General features: G+C 39.2%; 1 protein-coding gene across 13 annotated transcripts in view; it reads left to right on the forward strand.

Annotated features, from left to right (window-relative positions):
* LOC143036683 (fatty-acid amide hydrolase 2) overlaps positions 1 to 23,557 on the forward strand; it is a 128,716-nt gene extending 105,159 nt beyond the window's left edge. For 12 of the 13 annotated variants that reach the window (XM_076204258.1, XM_076204261.1, XM_076204267.1 and 9 more), the window contains 5 exons: positions 1,772 to 1,915; positions 2,072 to 2,173; positions 16,608 to 16,778; positions 17,103 to 17,285; positions 19,080 to 23,557. In XM_076204258.1, coding sequence (XP_076060373.1) covers positions 1,772 to 1,915; positions 2,072 to 2,173; positions 16,608 to 16,778; positions 17,103 to 17,285; positions 19,080 to 19,178 — 699 coding nt within the window. In that variant the 3' untranslated portion in view covers positions 19,179 to 23,557. The remainder of the gene's footprint in view (positions 1 to 1,771; positions 1,916 to 2,071; positions 2,174 to 16,607; positions 16,779 to 17,102; positions 17,286 to 19,079) is intronic. The other variant, XR_012967392.1, reaches the window with a different exon arrangement.
* The last annotated feature ends 226 nt before the right edge of the window (positions 23,558 to 23,783 follow it).

Raw genomic sequence — 23,783 nt, forward strand, 5'->3', positions numbered from 1 at the left:
GATTAGTAAAAGAAGTGTGGAAGGCGGAGGTGGAAGGAGTGAATATGAGGGGGCGTCCTAGGATGAGATGGATGGATGGGGTGAAAGGGGCTTTACAAAAGAGAGGAAGGACGGGAGAGGACAGAAGATAGGGGTGAATGGAGAAGGGTTGTGTATAGATGAGGCTGTGATGCATGAGGGGGAGTGGGTGGGGGATGGGAGGTGAGGAAGTATGTATGAGAAAAATTTGACGCAGCCCGAAGGGCCAAAGGGATTTCTCCCTGTCTTCTTTCCTGCATGAGGGGACGGAGAAGGGGGGGTCGGCAAATTTATGAAGCTGCCTTGCTGTGGATGTGCTGTGTCTTGCGACACTGCTTCTGACCCAGGGCAGTGGACAGGATGCAGGGATGACCCGTCATCCAGGAGGTGCCAAGATAGGAGGGAGGGAGGAGGGTGGAGGGGAGTGGAATATATGGGAAATGAAATGGGTGGGAATGATTTCTATGCCTTTTTCTTTTTGGCTACCTCCCCGTGTAAAAGGGAAAAAGCCTTTGGTATATGTATGTATGATACATAGAAAGGACATGGCCTATTTTAGTAATACATGTTGAAAAAATAAAATATAAGAATAATTGCTTCTGTGGATATACACTTCTCAACGGTTGTATCTGGAGTGCACCAGGTGTCCTAAGGGTCAAGATCAGGTCAGCCTAATTAGAGTTATATGGCCTCTGGTTGAGTTCTGGTTAGACCTGACACTCAACAACATTTTGGTGCTGCTGCTGCAATGTATGTGACATCATATGCTTGATATCTATCTTCTCATAGTGATGTCCTGTTACATGTAGTTGTGACATCCTATGATGTGTAATATATCTTCCAACAGCCCTATCTACCACTCTTCCATCCACCACCCTCTCCTATGTGTACTTATGCTTGACTTTCTTCCTAAACACTATTTGCTATCATCAACTCTTTCTAGACACATCACCATCATCTCGCCACTGCAATTTTTTCCTTCAACTCCACACTTCCCAACCACTCCATCTATTGGTTAATCTCCTACCCTAGCATTAAGATCTCCCACCAATACCACTACATTGACTTTTTTCCCTAAACCCTCTATGCATTCAAATCTATTCAAAAAGCCTCCATCTCCTTTACACTCTTCTTACTACCAGGCCCATATGCACTTACAAATACCCGCATCTCCCCAGTTTCACCTTCATTCACATTAACTTTGAAGAAACCTTCCACTCCACCACATGTTTACCTATCTCTTTTCTTGTTAGTATAGCCACCCCTTCCCAGATCCATGTATGCTTTTTTTTTGGGGGGGGTGGGGAAGTCCCCTTTTGAGCTACAGAGAGTAGGATAACTAGTCCTATTCCCATCCCTTTTTTGTAGCCTTTTACAACTCAAGTGGGAATATTTGGTGGCAGTATCCTTTCTCCCCTACCACAGGGTTCGTCGAAAAAGGAAATGAATATTCAGAGAAGTGGTACAGGACATTATTGAGAGGGAGGACAGCATAACAGAGGGACAGTTGCAGTATGATAAAGTAGCATCATTTCTCTATGAATAGAGGTTTCCTCTATTACAGACAAAATAATGTGTGGTTCTGGTCCATAGTGGTGCCCTATATAAACCCTAAAGTATCAGCTGCATGCTACTGAGTAGCTTTTAACCCCACAATAACATGCAGCCAATACCCCAAATGGTATTTCTAATTTGAGCTTGAGATAATTCTTATCATAAATTCATTAGGCTTAATATTATATTTACATTGCAGGCTAGTATAAGTCAGGTGCGTTTGTTCTACATGGAAGATGATGGAGGATCTGCATTCACCACACCTGTACACTCTGAACTCCGAAATGCACAAAAACGTATCCTTGTACATTTTGAGAAGGGTTATGGCATCAAAGCTGTCAAGGTTATAAGTTGTTATAAGTCTAGTAAATTAGATGTTTGATTTTGGAATAAAGTATACATGTAGAGTTATTATAAGTGTATAATTACTGTATATTTATATCTGTATATCATATAATCAGGATATTTTGTTCTGAATATATGTATATTTGCTCCTCAGGTCAAGCTGAGCAAGTTTAAGGCTGCTGTTCCAATATACTTTGCCAAACTAGCTAGTGTGGAGGGAGCACATACCTTTTGTGAGGAGCTTGCTCTGAAAAAGGTAAGCTATGTGTATAACACTACATACACTAGTTTTTATCATCAACCCTTTCACCAAGTGTAACACAGACCATATCATATTCATCATTTTGTGAAAGTTAAATCACATTGTAAGTTGAATTAGGTTTTATAATTTTTTTTATGAATGTATCAGATATAAGAAAACTAATAGGTATAAATGACCTTTTTCTCCCCTGTAAGAGGTGTGGCCAGGTCAAAGCATGCCTGGATTCCTCATAAGAGAAAGATATAGGAAAGGGGAATCTTACTCATCTTCCAGTACCCCCTTCCCATGTAGGATATTGGCAACATGAGTTTTATGCAGTCAATATTTTAGGCAGGTAGGGTTGATCAAAGAATGCTGAGATGCTCCTTCCCATTTACTGACTGTTCCCTATTGTTTAATCCCAGAAATTTGGTTGTTTTGGGTTACTCTGCATGGTCTGCCAGCTAAGAAATTAGTTAGCCATTTCATGTTGTTGTGGTAGATGCTTGTCTCAGTGATGTGTTTTGATAGTGCAAGGTAGGACAGTGGGTGAGATACAAGGAGGACCTGTCATCCATGAAGAGCTAAGCTAAGAGGGAGGAAAGGTTGGTGGATAGGAGTAGAATGGGTGGGAGTGAGCACATGGTTTTTGACTTAGCTGCCTCCCTTGTAAGGGAGAAAAAGCCCTTGGTGTATGGAAGTGAAAAGGGTGAAGTTGGGTGAGTCATTGATAAAAGAAATGGTAAAGGGTGTATATATGGAGATGTTAATAGAAGTGAAGCCAATAGGAGGAAGGTGGGTGGAATATATCAAGGATTTGTTGAATCTGGAGTTTAGGGAAAGATTGATTGTGGAAGTGAGAGATGCCAGGAGTATGGCCATAATAGGAGAAGATTAGATACAAAAAACATTGAATTTGAGATCTGTGGAAAGTTCCAAGGACCAGTGCCAGCCACTGTGGGGGGTGCAGGACTTACACTTGATGAAACTTGAGGCAATAACTAATTGATGGATTGATGGTAGTAAGGAATGAAGAAGTGGGTATGGAGGTTAATTAAAGAGTAAATGATGCAAGTAAATGTCATGGAGAAATTAAAAAAAAATGAAAAAGAGGTATCTGGGAATGAACACTAAGAGAAGACTGTACTAAGTATGTTCATGACACTTTATGGAGCAAAGACTTGAAATCCAAGTGAAGCAGAAAAAAGGAGCCTAAATGTGTTTCAGGTGAAGTGTATAAGAAGTGTGGTGGGGGTTATGAAGATGGATAGAGTGAGAAACTAGAAGGTGAGTTGGAGAGTATGGATGAAAAGAGAGCTGGCAGTCAAGGTTTATCAAGGGATATTAAGATAGTTTGGGCATCAAGAAAGAATGAGTGAAAAAAGACTAGGAAAAAGAGTTTAGAAGGTAAAAAGTGGATGAATTAAACTTGAGGGGAATACCAGGAATGAGGTGGATAGATTGGGTGAATGGGGCCTAGAGTACAAGGGAAATGTGTTAAGAAGAGAAGGGGAAGGACAAGAAATAAGTGTAGGTGGTGAGTGGTTGTAAATGGATGAGAATTTGATGCAGTCTGAAGTGAATTCTTCTCTGCCTTGTAGATTCTTGAGTAGATGATGGAGGATTGCTGTTGAGTGAATTAGTGGGGTTAAACCAGCTTTACCTGTTGGGTTTTGCTGTGGGGGCACTGTGTCATGATTCATTGTTCTTGACATGAGCAGTGGGTGGATGACCAAGACAACCCTCAATCCACTAGGAGCTAAGATAAAAGGGACAACAAATGGATGTTGCATGGGTGTGGGGTGGGTGTATGCCTTGACATGGTCACCCTCTTATAAAATGGAAAGGACATTTTGTTATATTTATGTGTGATAGTGTTTATTGATCTGTAGTGTGTTTAGAATGTGTTTTTGTTCTGGAATGTTAATGTGTGTGTGTGTTGATGTGTAATGGTTTCAGGTCCAACTCTTGGTGTACTGGTTTGTATTGACCAGTGTGGCATAAGAGATGGACCCATGTGTAGGATGTATTGCATTTAATGAATGTGTGTGAATGGTTTATTGGTTTTGTGCATGTGGGATGTGTATGGGCCTGCATTGGTTTCTGTGGTTCTTTTTTCTGGCTAAAATGAGGCATGGAAGGGTAGGTGCTGGAGTATTGACCTTAATTGAAAAAAACAAAAGAGGTAAGATTAGTCAGTGTAACCATTACTAACATATCACGTGCCATAGCACGTAATCCACAGGCATGCAAGATGGTACCGGTACTCATTATAAAAGGAGGAGCATGCCAACATCTTTTGGTCCATAACTAGGTCAGATAAAAAAATAAAATAAATGAAAAAATAGAATAGATAAAAGTTATAATAATATAAATAATGATAAATAAAAGAAGTGAATAAATATATAAAGTTAATAATAAATTGACAGATTAATAATAAATGATAAGAAGATATTAATAAACAATAACAAAACAAATAAATAATATGAAATAAATGGCAGGCATTACAGCTTCTTGCTTAGGTGTTTATCTAAATGAATCTTAAAGCTTTGAACTGAACTACATTGCACTGCCTCTGCAGGAAGTTTATTCCATTCATTAGCTACACAGTTGGCAAAGTTGTTTCTACGTACTTCCAAATTAAATTGATTTCCTAACAGTTTGAGACCATTATTTCTTGTTTGATTCTCATTCAGTGTGAAAATTTTGTCACTTTTGATGTTGTAAATTCCCTTTAGAATCTTAAAGACCTGTATCAAGACACCTCTGAGTCTATGCTTTTTTAGGGAAAACAGATTCATATGTTTTAGTTTATCTTTACTAAGATCTCCAGTCTTGCTAACCTCGCATTTCCCAAACACAAAACACATGACTCAGGAATAGTAACATATCCCAACAACAGGACACCATAGTGCCAACATCCAACAAGGAAGTACCTAATGTCACCAGACAGATCTATTGACTCCTTTCTTATACCTACCCCAATTACATAATCATAACTTCAATATATATGCCATAACTAACCACAACCACAAATAATACTGCTAAACCTAATACTATGTCTTGAACAAATTGGATGAAACAATAGTGTGTGCAAACACCATACAGGAAATTAAGAACAAACTAGATGTTGCAAGATACAAAGATGGGTCACCACGAGCATAGCTCCCCTTCTCATATAATACATACCGTATATTTCCGTGTATAAGACGACCTTTGTATAAGACGAGGTACAAAATTAGAGCAGATTTTTATGAATTTATCTCATATCGGTAGTATAAGACGACTGCTAAATTACAAAAGCATCAGTGTATCAAACCTACCGTACAAAGAGAATTGTTTTGATTACGTTTATCAGCCGTTTTTCCGCTCTTTCTCTTTTCTTTCTCATTACTTAACTGTATCCTTATACCAGATAAATTACTTACTGTATCCTTATAAATTCAAAATAAATGAAATAACAAAGCAAATCATGTATCACGATTTTCTGAGAATATATGTCAACTAGCAAAAACGATTTGTTTATGTTCCTCGTTCGAAGTTAGATAACGTTAGGTATCAATGGAATGAGTGGATGACGAATGGAGAGAAGTCATTTACAAAAGGTGGAGGTATGCGTAGTGCATCACTTGATGTTCTCAGGGAGTTTGTTATTAAAGCTTGGGAAAGTGTTAAGGTCGAAAGTATCGTAAAATCTTTTAAAAAAAAATTGAAATCTGTAATGCCATGGATGGCACTGAAGATGATATATTGTATGAAAGTGATGACGAAGCCGAAGTCTACTCACCGGAACCGGGCTGGGATCCCTACGATGACGGCATATTTGAGGAATCTTGTGATATGTTCGAACTTTTCGAAACTGATGATTGTGACGAGATTGAAGGGTTTTATATAAATAAATAAAGCAATAAAGTTTTATGATATTTTAAGTTTTAAATGTAATGTAATTTTATTGAAAATAAAGGTTTTAGAAATACGTTTGATGTGTAATATTGATGATGATTAGAAGTTTTTATAATTTTAAAATTTTCTGTTTAAAATGCAACTACTGTAATATATTTTTTATTGATAAAAAAAAATGTTTTATGTACTGTAATCTAAAATTGTTATTTTCAGTCTTAAAAATTACTGAAAAGTTAGCGAAAGAAAAAGGTTGCGGTCTCACTAAACGTCGACCAATACCGACCAAACCCAAACAATAACGGCTTTTGCTCAAATGCATATAATTATGTTTTAAAATTAGCATATGGTTGCATTATATGACCTATTTTCTTTACAATGTGTGATTTTCATGTAATTTTATCAAAGAGAAGTTACGCTTTTATCCTCTGCAAAATTACCAAAGTCGCCCAACGCCGACTAAACACAAACAATGACGGCTTTTGCTCAAATGCATAATTTTATATAAAAATTAGTATGTGGTTGCATTATTTGACCTATTTTCTTTAAAATGTGTGATTTTCATGAAATTTGATCAAAGAGAAGTTACGTTTTTATCACCTGCAAAATTACCAACGCCGACCAAATTATGCATTTGAGCAAAAGCCGTCATTGTGTTTGGTCGGCTTTGGTAATTTTGCAGAAGATAAAAACGTAACTTTTCTTTGATCAAATTACATGAAAATCACACATTTTAAAGAAAATTGGTCAAATAATGCAACCAAATGCTAATTTCTATATGAAAATATGCATTTGAGCAAAAGCTGTCATTGTTTGGGCTTGGTCGGCGTTGGTCGACTTTGGTCGACCTTTAGTGAGACCGTTAAAAGTACCGTAATTTCATTAATATAGAATTATTCCTCGAATTTATTAACAATTGCAATTTACTATAAAGATATGCCAATAATATACAAGGTAAATATGGTTGAATTACCTTTATTACCAGTTCTTATCATAATGTGAATCATTTCCTGTGTATCTGTGGTTATCGGCAGGCTAGCCTACCAAGTCATCTCACGTAGAATTCAAGGTCTGATTTTTATAATGGTAGTATAAGACGACCCCCAATTTTAAGGGGTGAATTGTTGGATTTTAGGGTCGTCTTATACGTGGAAATATACGGTACATACATATACCAAGGCTTTTTCCCCCTTACAAGGGAGGTAGCCAAAAAGGAAAAGGCATAAAATCATTCCCACCCATTCCATCCCTGAATACACTCCACACCCCTCCACCCTCCCTCTCATCTTAGCACCTCCTGGATGATGGGTCATCCCTGCACCTTGTCCACTGCCCTGGGTCAGAAGCAGTGTTGCAAGACACATCACATCCGCAGCAAGGCCGCTTCATTAAATCGGCGACCCCCCCTCTCTGTCCCCCCATGCATAAAGGAGAAGATGGGGAGAAATCCTATCGGGCTGCGTCAAAATTTGCTCATACATACTACCTCACCCCCCATCCCCCCGCCCATTCCACCTCATGCATCACAATATCATCTATATACAGCCATTCTCCATTCACCCGTCTTCTGTCCTCTCCCGTCCTTCCTCAACAGACATTCCCCTCTTCCTCAAAGCCCCCTTCACCCCATCCAACCATCTCATCCTAGGACGCCCCCTCATGTTCACTCCCTCCACATCTGCCTTCCATACCTCCTCACCTCCTCATTTCTCACTCTATCCAGCCTAGTAACCCCCATCATACTTCTCAGACACCTCATCTCAAACTCCTCTTTTCCCCTCTTATGTTCCATGTTTCTGCCCCATACAGTGCTGTTGGCACAATCACTCCTTCATATAGTCTCCTCTTAGCATCCATTCCCAAATGTCTATTCCTCATTACACTTTTTAATCCACCAAAGCATTTACTCGCTTCTCTTAATCTACATTCTACCTCCACCTTCACTCCACCTTTTCCTGCCACATTTGCACCCAAGTATCTAAAACTATCCACTTCCTCCAATTGCTCTCCCTTAACCACTTCCATATGGTGACGCCTACATAGGCGGCATAAGGAGCAAGTGGGTACAGATGCTCCTCTACTTACGTTCATTCGTTTTACATTTTTTCGATTTCACATTTGAACTGACTGTAAAAAAAAAAAATTATTTATTTTTTTTGTGTGTGAATTTTTTAGTTTAGCGCGCTCTCCGTAGTTCAAACGATACTTACGCATGGTGCTGCGTCCATTGTTTACATTGCACAAACGACAGACTGAAAGTGCCTTGCCTCCTCCTCCTCCTCCTCCTCCCCTCCTCCTCCACCATCTCAATTTATGTTGCTTGAATTTAATTTATTTGAAATTAATGTTATTATTTTACAATGTTATGTGTATAATTAATGATTTAGGGGTGTTTTGTAAGATACGGTAATAGAATTTACGGATGTATACAGTGGCCGCGAAAAGTTTGGGCGCATAACAAATGTAAACACTTGTGACATTTAAATAATCATTTAAAGACCTATAAATGGCTTATTACATACCTTATTTACCAAGCGATTTTCCTTTAACCCCTTCCATACGGTGCCGCACATGTAGGCGTCATGGGGAGCGAGTGTATTCGCGAGGCTGCCATATCGGCGTCTTGATTATATTTATTGTAGTCGCCCCTCCATAATGACATTCTTTCTAATTCTTTTGTAATCGCATTTTCTATGGTTATCAAAATTCACGGGTGAAGAGAGAACGATCGATATAAGCGGTGACTATATTTTATGGTGCGAGTATTATTACGACACGTCGTACGGCTGGCATTGGCTGCTGCCACCGAGATCTAAGTCCATGACGCCTACGTGTGCGGCACCGTATGGAAGGGGTTAAGCTTTATGACCTTCTCCAAACGTGCCGGGATGCATCTTGCCATATTTTGTACGTGTTGAGGAATGATATTATCCCAAATATCCTGTATTTCTGTTTTTAGCTTAGCTGTTTTTTAATTATATGCCATACGTGCTCAATGGGATTTAGGTCTGGAGAATTTCCAGGCCATTTTTTGAAGTAATCAACACCACAGTCTTCTAACCATTGGGTAACAGACCGAGCTGTGTGAGCAGGAGCTCCGTCCTGCATAAACCAACTAGCATTGCACTTTTCAAAACTTTCAGGCAGGTTATCACACAATAACTCGAAATAAGTGTGCTGATTTACACTCTCATTTTGTGCAAGAAACACTAAATTGCCAACTCCACCAAATGCAAAGCATCCCCACACCATAACACTTGCAGCATGTTTCACCACTTTAGCTGTATAGCGAGGGTCATTAGGGTCAGACCCCCTGGGGCGCCTCACACGCTTCGACCTGCAGCCCGACGACACCACAAACGTTGACTCATCACTCCACAATACTCGTTCCCAGTCTTCTAAGGACCAGTCCTTATATTTCTTGCAAAATGCTATGCGATCACGTATGTCTTTTGCACTTTTGAGGGGAAGAACTTTAGCACAGCAACTATGGTATTGTAAATCTTTGGCTAAATGATCAGAAATACATCTTACAGACACATCATGCAGCAGTGCAGTGTTATTTTCTTTCAGTTTTCGAGCTGTGAGCGTTGGATCTTTATGCAACTGCCTCCTAATAACCGTAGAAGTACGATTTGATATCTTCCTTGGCCGACCAGAGCGATGCTTTGGAGTAGGAATGATGTTACTTCCTCCGTCTCGAAATTTCTTGGTCTACTTTTGCACTTGACGCACTCCAATTCCCACACGAGTAGCAATATCTTTACACTTATAACCCTCCTTATAGAGGGTTATGATTGTAACAACTGTGTCTCTTCCCAGCTCTTTACCACTTCCCATTACGGAGATATCAAGGCACAAAAACAGAGACCACCGCAAAAAAAAGACTACTCCCCGTGAGAGATGTTTAGAAACTGACTCCACGTGACATCGAGTGCGCCTAAACAGAGTTGCTAAGTAGTGCGTATTGTCTCGGCTAAATACGGGTACAAACACTAGCATTGAAATATAACGAAAAGTTTGGGCGGAAAGTTGTATTTTTCGCATGTTTTGAGTTTAGCTGAAAGTTGGGGAGCCCATAATTTTGCGCCCAAACTTTTCGTGGTCACTGTAGTACGGTAACAACTTACATTCATTTTCAACTTACGTTCGGCCGTTCGGAACGTTACTAAAACGTAAGTTGAGGAGCGTCTGTACTTGATGATGCCGACGTCGGCATCTTGATTATATTTATTGTAGTCGTACCTACATAACCTCCATTCTCTCTAAACTGGCTTCATCATATTTTCTATGGTTATCAAAATACACGGGTGAAATAGAACGAACGATTGAGCACTGACTTTATTTTTTATAATGCGATTATTATGACGCAACATCGCACGTCGGGCAGCTAATGCTGCCAGACGTGTGATGTGCCCCGGAGTGAAGAGGTTAATGCTCACTTCCAGACTACTGCCACTTTCACCCCTTGTACATCTCATCACCATACTTTTACCCACATTTATCTTCAACTTTCTTCTATCACACACTCTCCCAAACTCTGTCACCTTCTTGAATCCCTCCTCCGATCCTGCCACAAGCGCAGTGTCGTCCGCAAACAACAGCTGGCTCACCTCCCACTTTTCTCCATTTTCTTTTACCATCTCCAATCCCTGACCCACTACCCTTGCATTTACCTCTCGCACCACCCCATCCATGTATAAGTTGAAGTAAAGCAAAAGGTAAAGGAGGCAAAGAGGAGAGCAGATGTGAAATGGGGTAAGAGTATGACAGAAAATTTTGAAAGTAATAAAAAGATGTTTTGGAAAGAAATTAAGAGAGGAAAAGGAGGCGAATCAAGTAGAGAAGAAAAGGTAAAAGGTGCAGATGGAGAGATGATAATAGAAGAGAAGGCAGTAAGGGAAAGATGGGCAGAATATTTTAGGGAGCTGCTAAATGTGAAGGAGGATAGGGAGGGAAAGATAGCTGCAGTGGGAAATGCTAAGAAAATGACCGTGATGAGTGAGGAACATGGAGGAGAAATAAGGAAGGATGAAGTGAAGGCAGTTGTTAAGATGATGAAAGCAAGTAAGGCACCTGGTCTGGATGGATGCCATGCAGAATGTCTAAAAAAAGGAGGTACAGTGATTGTGGACTGGCTGGTGAAGTTATTTAATGTTTGCTGGAGAGAAGGTAGAGTGCCAGAGGACTGGAGGAGTGCCTGTATAGTTCCACTTTACAAGGGAAAAGGGGACAAGTGTGAATGTAGTAGTTTCACAGGGATTAGCTTGTTAAGTGTAGTTGGGAAGGCTTATGGGAGGATTTTGATTGAGAGGATTAGGAGAGGAACAGAGGGAGTAATTGGTGAGGAACAGTGTGGATTTAGGATGGGTAGAGGTTGTGTAGATCAGATTTTTGTGGTAAAACAGATATGTGAGAAAGCTATAGGAAAGGGGAAGGATGTTTTTTGGGCCTTTATGGTCCTGGAAAAGGCTTACGACAGGGTAGACAGAAAGGCACTGTGAGAGGTTTTGTGGATATATGGGATAGGAGGAAAGCTTCTGGGAGTTGTCAAGAGTTCTTATGAGAGTAGTAGAGCTTGTGTCAGGATTAGAAATGGAGAGAGTGAGTGGTTCGAGGTAAAGGTGGGACTTCGTCAAGGATGCGTTATGTCACCCTGGCTCATATAATACAACTAGGTAAATACATATTAACTAATAGAGATATACCAACAAGATTTAAATATACAACTATATACAAACATTTAAACACATAAATCAAACAACAAGTGCATACACATATAGGAAAAACAATTATTAAACAGACTCTACATATCAAGACGTAAAGTAATTCACTGCCAATTTTTCAAGTCAAAAACACTCAACAGAACCAACTTAACCTCTTCAGTACGGGCCTTAAATCTCGCGGGCAGCAGCCGATGCCAGCATATGATGTGTCGTAATAATACTCGCATCATAAAATATAGTCACCGCTTATATCGATCGTTCTCTCTTTCACCCGTGAATTTTGATAACCATAGAAAATGTGATTACAGACAGTTTAGAGAGTATGTCATTACGGAGGGGCAACTACAATAAATATAATCAAGACGCCGATATGGCAGCTTCGCGTATCCACTTGCTCCTCATGACGCCTATGTATGCGGCACCGTATGGAAGGGGTTAATAAAACAAAGAGCAGTAAGTACATGTATATGTGAATGCACAACCAAATCTTCAAATCCACATATCTCTACCAAAATAACTATACATATCAGCCAACAAGAAATGGTAAAGAAAATACTAGTCACATTGATAAGGCCTAAATTGGAGTATGCAGTGACACTATGGTCACCCAGTACAAAAAGAATATAAAGAAGATTGAGAGAATCTAGAGAGCTGCTACAAAGATGACCCCAGAACTGTCAAACCTCTCATATGAAGAAAGATTGTTAAAATTGGAGTTACCGATTCTGGAACAAAGAAGAAAAAGAGGTGACTTGTTGACCATCTATAGAATTATGAAAGGCATGGAAGTCCTTGATAGAGAAGACTTACTAAATTGGGAGAAGGGAATCACAAGAGGACATGGAAGGAAGCTCATAAAGGACGATTATAGAAGAGACTTGAAAAAGAAGTTTTCCCCACAGAGTGGTGGATGTATGGAACATGTTAGACAAAAGAACAGTGTGTGCAAAAATGATACAAGAATTGAAGAGCAAACTAGATATGGAGAGGTACAAAGATGGGACACCACGAGTATGGCTCCCCTTCCCATAAGGGGAAGGTAAATACAAACATAGAAGTAGATCTACACATAGTACCATAGTACATGCACATCTCCCATTACAAGATATTTTTCAAACTCATTCAAGATAATATCAAAGACAATACAAGCTACAATATCAACAACTCAATATTACAGTAACTTAAACTAATTCAAACAAACACACCCAACAAAATGCAGAACTCAGCATATTCACCCCACCCTGCTCCTAACCCTCCCACCCCAAAGAAGACTTACAAGCAGTCACCCAACACCAATACATAATAAAATAAAGCAAACCAAGGAAAACGCAATGAACAAAACCAACACATAAAACCATACACCTTCAATAATTATTCCACCCAAGAACTGCAAGATGTGGGTTTCGATAGGTTACAAGGTATTAATGATCACTTACCAAAACCCATTCTATCTATATAAAAATCATCTCTACATTACTTCAGATCATGATGTCTAGGAATAATACACAATTATATCAAACTCAGCACTATACTAACTCCATCAGTTGTCAACATAATCTAACCATCTCCAATACATTATGTCTAACCTCAACGTACAAAATATTCTCACCTTACCAACTCAACTCTGAAACGATATAACTCTGACAAACCCAACCAACATACAAAAAAATCTCACACAAATTTCTAGAAAGACATATCCTCAAGATAAAATAAAACAAAACTTCCCATTCAAAGACAACCAATCGTTATTCCATATTTAAAACCCATACACAAACTTACATTTTTTTTTTTTCTCTTTATAAGAGAAATGAAATTGTTGGAGTGAAAGCATACATATATAAAAATATAAGATAAATAAATATGAGTGCCATGCTAAGGGGTGACCATAGTCTTGACCTGGTCCAGAGGCATGGTACTCGGCAGTCATGAGTCTTTTAAGGGGCTGCTTTGCATGTTGGCTACAGAACACCACACCATAAACAATGTACAGAAGTGATGATACGAACATCAGCATAATTTACAAAAATAACATACATATATCAAAGGCTTTTTTTCCCCCTTATAAGGGAGGTAGTCAAAAAACAAAGGCATAAAAATCACTCCCACCCATTCCATCTCTATCACACTCCACTCCCCTCCATCCTCTTCCCTTCCTCTTGGCACCTCCTGGATGATGGGTCATCCCTGCATCTTGTCCACTGCCCTGGGTCAGAAGCAGTGTCGCAAGATACAGCACATCCACAGCAAGGCTGTTTCATTAAATCAGTGATTCCCCCCTTTCTGTCCCCTCATGCAGAAAAGGAGAAGATGGGAAGAAAGAACGTAGGATTGTGAATCATTACTGGATGAAGGAGTGGAGTGTTATGTGAATTTCTTCACAGGTGACACAAAAATACTAAGTAAGAACAGAGGAGGATTGTGAATCATTGCAGTTAGACCTAGACAAAATCTGGAAATGGACTCAAAAGTGGGAAGTGAACTTCATTATCAAAAAGTGTAGTATAATGGAGTTTGGAAAAAGTAAAAATAGAATATCAAGACATTATAAGATTGGTGAAGAAGTCAAAAAAAGTAAACTTGGAAAGAAACCTTGGAGTAATAATTAGCAAAGACATGACACTGGACAAACATATCAATAAAATAGTCGGAGAAACCTTCAACCTATTAAGGTCAATGAAAGTGGCATTTGACTACTTAGATGAGGAAATTATTAAATGAATATTAGTTACACTAGTAAGACCAAAACTGGAGTATGTAGTAACACTGGACACCCAGTAGTAAAAAGAATAAAAAAAGATTAGAAACAATACAAACAGCAATGACAAAGTTGGCACCAACTCTCTCCAAATTAACATATGAACAAAGATTGTCCAAATTGGAACTATCAACTCTGGAACAAAGAAGAGAAAGAGGAGATCTACTGACTATAGGAACATGAAAGGAATGGAAATCCTAGATAGGAATGATTTATTAAAATGGGACACTGGAAAAACAAGACGACACGAAAAGAAGCTCAAAAAGAATAACTATAGAAGAGATCTAAAAAAAATTAGTTTCCCAGATAGAGTGGTGGATACCTGGAATAAATTAGATAAGGAAACAGTGTGTGCAAACAGTATTCAAGATTTTAAGAAAAAACTTGATGCTGAAAGATACAAAGATCACCACGGGCATAGCTCCCTTCCCGTATAATACAACTAGGTAAACTAGGTAAATACAATCTCCTCTTAGCATCCATTCCCAAATGTCTATATCTCATTATACTTTTTAATCCACCAAGTCATTTACTCACTTCTCTCAATCTACATTCTACCTCCACCTCTACTCCTTCCTTTCCTGCCACATTTACACCCAAGTATCTAAAACTATCCACTTCCTCCAGTCTCCCTTAATACCCTCTTCCAGTCTGCTGCCACTTTCACCCCTTGTACATCTCATCACCTTACTTTTACCCACATTTATATTCAACTACCTTCTTTCACACACTTTCCCAAACTCAGTCACTAACTTCCTCCATCCCTCCTCTAATCCTGCTACAAGCGCAGTGTCATCCACAAACAACAACTGGCTTATCTCCCACTTTTCTCCATTTTCTTTAACCATCTCCAATCCCTAACCCACCACCCTTGCATTTACTTCTCGCACCACCCCATCCATGTATAAATTGAACAGCCAGGGTGACATAACACATCCCTGATGAGGTCCCACCTTTACCTCAAACCACTCACTCTCTCCATTTCTAATCCTGACACAAGCTCTACTACTCTCATAAAAACTCTTGACAGTTCCTAAAAGCTTTCCTCCTATCCACAACCACAAATAATAATACTGAACCCATTACTATGCAGCTAACACCCATGTAATGTATATTTTATCATAAACACATTCCCTAGGATGCAACTACACCAAACATGCTTACCTAAGCATTTTCCCATTTATAAACTTCGACTGTGCTCACCATAGACACCGGCAATCTAGGTCAGGGACCTAGGAGAGAAGACTGGGGAGACTCTCTCCCCTAATCCAGGTAGGGGAGACATTCCCCGAAGCTGTAAATATACCAAGTACCTGCCAATAAATCAACAAAGTCCAACCAAAACTTCAAATTGTCCGCCTAAGCCCCCCTCCCCCTCATGTAATCCACCTTTCTTTTGGGTTACAGTTAGGAAGAAGTATGGAAAAGATAGAGTGATTTTCTGGGCCTGATCTGGAGACAATGTACCAATCCCTCAGGCCACACCGTTTTGTGGAGGTGGGGGTAGGTTGGTGTTTTTGTGAGTGGGAGGGTTTTGAGTATATTTCATTGGATTTTATGTCTTCCTTCAGTTGGCAGTGCTGCTACTTGTGAAAGAAAAGCTTAAATGTATTGGAGATGAAATATTTAGGGAGTATGGTGCAGAATTATGGGGATTGACAGAATGAGAAATGTGGAGGTGTGGTGGAAAGCAGCAGTAATAGAAAGAGAACTGGCAGACAGGGTGAAGAGAGGCTATCAAAACAAATGTTGAAAACAAGTATGGAGGGAACTTGAGGAGAACACTTAGAATGAACTGTATGGGCAGGGTGAAGGAGGTAATGGATGCAAGAAGAATGGCTGTTGGGGGTCTGCTTTGGTGATACTTTATTGTCTCTGACCTGAATAGTATGGCAGGGGACAGAGATGACCCTTCATCTATGAGGAGCTAAAATACAAGGGACATTGGATGGGTGTATGGTGGGTGCATGCTTTGATTTGACCACCCTCCCTTGTAAGAGATAAAGGGCCTTTTGTTATATGTATGTTTAAAATAGTTTTCTACATTGTTCTTTATTTCTTTGATTAGGGTTGTATCAATGTTTGGTGGGAAGTGATGAAGTGGTCCCTACGTCTGTCTAAACATACCATGCCTGCATTACTGCTTGGGATATTTGAAAAGTTCTTCACCTATAGCAAAACTACAGAGGAATATCCTAAGCTGCTCACAATGTGTAGTGATCTCAAGAGTGAACTTAAGGTACGAGTACAAGGTTAAGATCATGATAATACTATTATTATTTTGTTATTTCATATCTGTAGACTTGGAACCAGCATTAAGTACTTGGCAGTTGGTAGAAGGTTAGTCAAATGGCTCTAATGGAGTATGTAATGGTGCCCAAAAGGAGGATTGGAATAGTTTTGAACATGATCTGGTTTGACTAGATACTGATTTCTTAGATATGGTTTTGAACTTTTTAAATGTAAACACAGTGCACTTGAAAGTGTTCACAGGTGTGGTCATTAAATTTAAGTCTAATTCTGCTTGTGAAGAGTTATCATTTAAGAATAATTTTATTGACAGGAACTTTTAGGAGAAGATGGAGTGTTGCTCTACCCTTCACATCCAACCCCGGCCCCATACCACAGTCAGCCATTATTCCGCACCTTCAACTTTGCATACACAGCAATTTTCAATGTTTTGGGACTGCCTGTCACACAGTGTCCCATGGGATTGGGGAGCGATGGAGTTCCTCTTGGAATTCAGGTAAATGGAAGGCTTATGAATAAAGTAAAAAGGATGCATACAGAAAAAATTGTGATTGGTGGTTGAATATCTTGGTATTGCTACAGGGCCTTGTGGTATTTGGCATTATTATGTCCTTTATATGGGGGTTTGAATCTTTCTTCTGAGAGTTTGTCACAGCTGAGGGGATTTAAGATTGTATGACCTTACTGCCATTACTCATTCCTCATTGACTTTCTTGTGAGACTTTAATAAACATCCATCTAGCTCATCACATCTGGAGGGTGATGCCCCATTGTGCTCAGCCACTGTACTTCCCATTTTAGTTTATCCTCCTCATGCCCATTTTTCTTCTCTTTTAATTTATTTGTATCTTATCTTTATTTAATTATTTTCTTTTTCAATGAAATATCCCTCTCCCTCACCTTCTGCCCTGCTTTTCCTGTCTCCTGTCTCCCATTTCCTGTTCCTCTCTCCTTATCTCCCTGTCTCAGTCTCCATTTCTCCTTGCGATGGGGAGGTGGGAAGACAGGGGAATGGGGAGAGGGGGATGGAGGGGCCAGGGAAAAGGGGACATGGGGCTGGGAAGAAGAAAACAGGAGAATGTGGGTCAGGGGGCCAGGTAAATGAGGAGAGTGGTAAAGGGAGGAACTGGGAAGGAGGGAAGGAGAATGGTGTGTAGGAACGGGATGGAGAGGGGCCAGTGGGTGGAAGGAAGGGAGGGATGGGGGAAGGAGGATAGTGGGGTTGAGAAAGGAGGTATAGAGACAGGGAGAAGGGGACAGGCTGAGATAGTATTAGGAAGTAGGAACAGGGAGTGAGGGAGGGTGGAAAGGAGGAACGAAGATATTGTTTGTAGGCTGCTGTCATTATTTTCCCCAAGGATTAATGCTATTATTGGAGATGAAATGCTTTTTTAATTTATTTACTTATTTATTTGCTATTAATATTATTTTTTTAATGTCTGTTAAGGAAGGAAGAGAGAAGACAGAAGATAGGGGTGAATGGAGAATGGTTGTGTATGGATAAGGCTGTGATGTAGCTGAAAGGGATTTCTCCCCATCTTTTCTTTTTCTGCATGAGGGGATGGAGGAGGGGGGGGTCACCAGTTAAATGAAGCGGCCTTGCTGTGGATGTGCATTGTCTCACTACACTACTTCTGACCCAGGTCAGTGGGCGAGATGTAGAGAAGACCCATCCTCCAGGAGGAGCCAAGATAGAGGGAGGGAGGGGGGTGAATGGGAGTGGAATATAGGGAAGTGTGGAAGGCAGAGGTGGAGGGAGTGAACATGAGGGGGCAACCAAGGATGAGATGAATGGGGTGAAAGGGGCATTGGGAAAGAGGGGAATGTCTATTGAGGAAGGGAGAAGATAGGGTGAGTGGAGAATGATGTATGGATGATGCTGTGATGCATGGAAGGGAGTGGAGGGGGGATGAGGGAGTGTGTGTGAATGATATTTTGATGCAGCTCGAAGGGATTTCTCCCTATCTTCGCTTTTTCTACATGAGGGGATGGAGAGGGAGGTTGCCGATTAATGAAGTGACCTTTCTGTGGATGTGCTGTGTTTTGCTATATTGCTTCTGACCCAGGGCAGTTAGTGGGCAAGATGCAGGTGATGACCTGTCATCCAGGAAGAGCCAAAATAAGAGGGAGGGAGGGGTGGTGAATGAGAGAAGTATGTGGGAATGAAATGGGTGGAAGTGGATTTATGCCTTTGACTTTGGCTACCTCTCTTGTAAAGTGGAAAAAGCCATTGGTATATGTATGTATGTTATTGATATTTTTATATTCCATTATTATTTACTATTTGCAGGTTGTGGCAAACCACCACCAGGACCACCTAACATTGGCTGTTGCAGTAGAGTTGGAAAAAGCATTTGGTGGCTGGGTATGTCCTTCACAGGTGTTGTAAAGAAATATTAAAGAATGTTCCAGAAATGTTATAACTCAGGTTAGAGGCAATGTATTTACAACAAATGCAGACTGAATTACTTCTGTAGCTATTACACAAGGGTATAAGCAATAAGTGTTTGACTTAGAACATTTGAAATGTTATGACATAAATAAATGCAAATAAATTTAAATGTTTCAGCACTGTAAAGTGAATTTTGATGTAGCAATATTGTATTAGTATAATTAGTACAACTCCTCATTTGATTGCATTTAATTTTTTTCTGTTGGACTCATTCTAATTGTGTTGTCTGGAGGCTGTCCATCAAGTAAAGGAAATAGGCTGGCATCTGACCATACAAAGTGAAATGAAGGTAGTAAATAATTTTTTTAGGTTGAAGGAGTTCATTAGAGTCAACTCACTTGTCAAGGATTACACCTGATTGAAATTTATAGTATTAGCAAGAATAAGGTCAATAGAATAATTATTAGGGAAAAGTGATAAAATTTGAGAAACCAACTAGTGGACTAGAAAAAAAAATTCACAATTGTAGGAAATCTAGACTAGTACAGATAGTTTTCTCTATAGGGACTTAAAAATTAGAAAATATCCTATATTCAGAATAAGAAGTCTCCAACTCTAGAAGATTCTGGATAGAAGCACTTTCCAATATTCTGGTGCTTATATGAAAAGAATTTTCATCCCAAACACTGATATTTCTGAATTTTAAATTCTCAATAAAGAGAACTATTTGTATTGTTTTTGTTCACATGTGTAAGGCTCTTAGTGTTTTCAGCACATTCCATGCAGATCACATGATCAGTTATGATTATTTTTGTACATCATACTTCCTCCTTTAATTTTGATAATTTGATGCTAATTAATCTGCTGCCAGTTATACATTGTCAATACTGTAGTGTAGAAGTAGACAAAATAAGTATAAGAAAAGATGTGTAAAGAGGTTGATTATGTTTCCAGTTATGACAAAAGTGCCTAAAAGTTTATGTCTTGTACAATCGAAGGTGCAATAATGATAACTGGTACCTCAAACTTCATTGACTAGAAACCATCAGCACATGGGCTATACCAAAACATCACCCATGCACCTTCTAAGATTGAAAACCAAAATCCTTTCAGAAAACAACATGATTGGAACAGATCTAAACAAGAGCCCTTGACTTCACATTTCCATCACACCACATCATGCAAACAGCCCACAGCAAGGGACAAGAAATCTACCCATATAACATATTCAAAATATACCAGAGCTTACCTTCAGTACTCAACAACACATTCATAGAAGACTATGTACACAAATTGCAAAACAGAAATGACATAGCAGGTCAAGTAACTGGGATCAGTGATTGGTACCTGCTTATGATGGTTATGTAAGACTGACATCAAAGAGAATCATCTCCTTGGTGCCCCTCCTTCAGAACCCATCAACACCCTCACTTCCATTAGGATGTGCAATCTTGAGGGACTATCACCCAGTGCCTGGACCAGACCAAAGATCTTCCCATTGGCTTTGACTATTTTCTCCACTTTTTCACATATCTGATAATTGGTGATGTAGAAACAGACCCACATTAATACAGCATATGAAATGGTCCAATGTTTCTTCCCAAAAAGCTACATAGGATGGCCGGAGCTGGTTACTTCGGGGGCTGTGGGTATCCAGGCAATAAAACTTGAAGTAACAAGTATTAAGTGTTTTTATGTATGCATGTATGTACATATATGCATGTGTGGAAAAGGAGATGGCAGATAGGGCTGATGAAGAATATTGGGATGGTTTGGACACATGGAAAGAATGAAGAAAGATGAGTAAAAGAGGTGTGGAAGGTAGAGGTGGATGAAGTAAACTTGAGGGATCACTGAGGATGAGATGGATGGATTGGGTGAAAGGGGCATTGAACAAAAGGGGAATGTCTGTTGAGCAAGGAAAGGAGGAGGCAGGAGATAGGGGAAAGTGGGGAATAGCTGTGTATAGATGATATTGTGGTGCAAGGAAGAGAGGGGATGGGGAATGGGGATGGTAGGAGGAGATGTTATGTGTGAAAGATATTTTGATTCAGCCTGAAGGGATTTCTCCCCGTCTTCTCTTTTTCTGTATGAGGGGGATGGAGAGCAGGGGTTGCTGATTAAATGAAGTGGCATTGCTGTGGATGTGTTGTATTGTGCTACATTGTTTCTGACCTAGGGCAGTGGATAGTATACAGGGATAACATGTCATCCATGAAGAGCTAAGATGAGAGGGAAGAAAGGATGGTGGATGGGAGTGGATAAGTGCCTTTTGACTTGGCTATCTCTCCTGTAAAGTGGGAAAAAGCCCTTGGCATGTAGTTAGATATAAGTAGCATTGAATGCAGCAGCATTCTGATAGTTATTTATTATCTTTCTATTTTCTAGTTTTCTAATAATAATCCTTCCTTCAGGAGGGTGAGAATAAAGAAGTTCTCTGTAATTATCCATATTGTCGGACTGTTCATTGTTATCATTTGGCTGAGGGCAGCCATATTTGATTTGATACATGAACTCAGAAATTTGCCTTACGAAGAGAGGCTTAGGCACCTTAACTTACACTCTCTGAAAAGACGCAGAGTGTGGTGTGATCAAATAGAAGTGTTCAAGTGGATCAAAGGCTTTAACAAGGGTGATGCAAACAAGGTCATCATATTAAAACAACAGGACAGGACTCGCAGGAATGGTTATAAACTGGACAAATTTAGGCAAGAATTGGTTTACTAATAGGGTCGTCGACGAATGGAATAAACTTAGTAACCATGTAGTAAGCGCTGAAACTATCAGTTGTTTTAAGAAATTATTAGACAACTTTATGGATGGGGATGACAGGTGGTGATGGATATGGAGCTGCCTAGTGTAGGCCTTATGGTCTCTTGCAGTCTCCTTCATTCTTATGTTCTTATGTATGTTATGTGTGGTTCAATGAATAGACACCAGGTGACAGTGTTGTTGAGCTACTGTGTGAAGTGCTGGGTCTCCAGTATAAAGAAAGTGAATGAAGCAAGTTTGGGTCTATCACATATGATGTTTTGTATACAGACAACATCAGGAACAAATGGAATAATACAGCTTCAAAAATAGCTTCAATAGAGCCAAAATTACAATATATTACAAGCAGACTGATACTTGAATCTTGTAGTCTGTGAACTAAAGGCTGATGGCATTTCCTTTTATGCTAGATCCAAGTACTCATTGTGATCTGAAAATAGCATTCCCAGCCTCCTCATTTACCCTTGAAATTCTGTTATTCAACTTCTTTTTCATGTTCTCATTGGGGTTGCAAGGATTTCTTTTAGATTTAGAATGGTCTCGTAGGATGTCTCTACACTTTTGTAGGTATAGTTCCCTGTCCAAAATTGTGACAAATGCTCTGAGAACTATAAAAAAGGATTAATTAGAGCTATTAGGAGAGCAATGAAGGTGTGAATGTCAAATTGCTCACCAATAATGGATATAATCTTGGGCTTTGACCTCGTAAGAAAATGTTGAGTAGATTAAGATTCCCTTGCCCTCATAATTCCACTGGCTATTGAATGAATGCCTTTTACCTTAGAACTTTCACTGATGCTGACAAGACAGATGAGAAAGTAGTGAAAAATGTAATTAGAAGAAATTGCCATCCCATCACTGAGGAATATTAAATCTGGGTAGTTATTACAAAAATCCCAAGACCTGCTTCTTAAGCATGAAGAGCATAAACAAGCTGAGAAAGCTAAGAAATCCAAAGCTAATGTAGTGTATAAACACCTGTGCACTTTGGAGAAGTGTGCACTTCATAATGATACTAATGTAAGCTATACTAGATGCACTCTCAGGAGATGTCAGACGCACCAGTAAGAAGGGGCAATTAAACAATATCACAGAATGTAGTGATGATCCTTGACAGCTGCAAATACTTCAAGGACATTATATAAGAGAATAGGCTCTGACCATAAATATACAGTCCATTGTGGTATTCAGCATAGCCTTATTTAGTTGTTTTTGTTTGAGACAAGACCTGCATACAACATTATCTCGCAATTCCTCTGTCCACAACCGTGTTTCCTAAAACCTTTAGGAGGTTGGCCAATATTCAGAGAAAAAAATTCTCCTTTAGGAACAGGGATAGATACTTAAATCTAGTATAAAAGGTAACATCTGCCTATATTTCATTGACCACTAGATGCAATTATTATTCAATACATTTGCTTTTATTATATTGTAGCATTGACTCTATGAATTTTTTGTACAATTTTTTAGATTTTGTTGCAATTGTTCTTGATGATATCTGTTAATAGATAAAATGTCAAAATATGTGGATAATTATGGAGAACTCATTTATTCTCACCCTCCAGAATGAAGAATATATATATATATATATGTATATATATATATTTTTTTTTTCTAAAAAAAATAGAAAGTACAAAGAAGTTATATAACTACCAGAATGCTGTTGCTTTTAATACTACTTGTATCAAAGAAAATCTGCTCCCTTTCACTACACATATATACTGTGTGTATATATATATATATATATATATATATACAAACATATACATACACTGAATGGTTCTCAGTGAACAGATCAACATCTTTTCAACCACAATTCACTTTTAATTT

This window comes from Oratosquilla oratoria, chromosome 21 (assembly GCF_046742065.1).
Source record: "Oratosquilla oratoria isolate Oo_2021 chromosome 21, ASM4674206v1, whole genome shotgun sequence".
NCBI classification, from domain to species: domain Eukaryota; kingdom Metazoa; phylum Arthropoda; class Malacostraca; order Stomatopoda; family Squillidae; genus Oratosquilla; species Oratosquilla oratoria.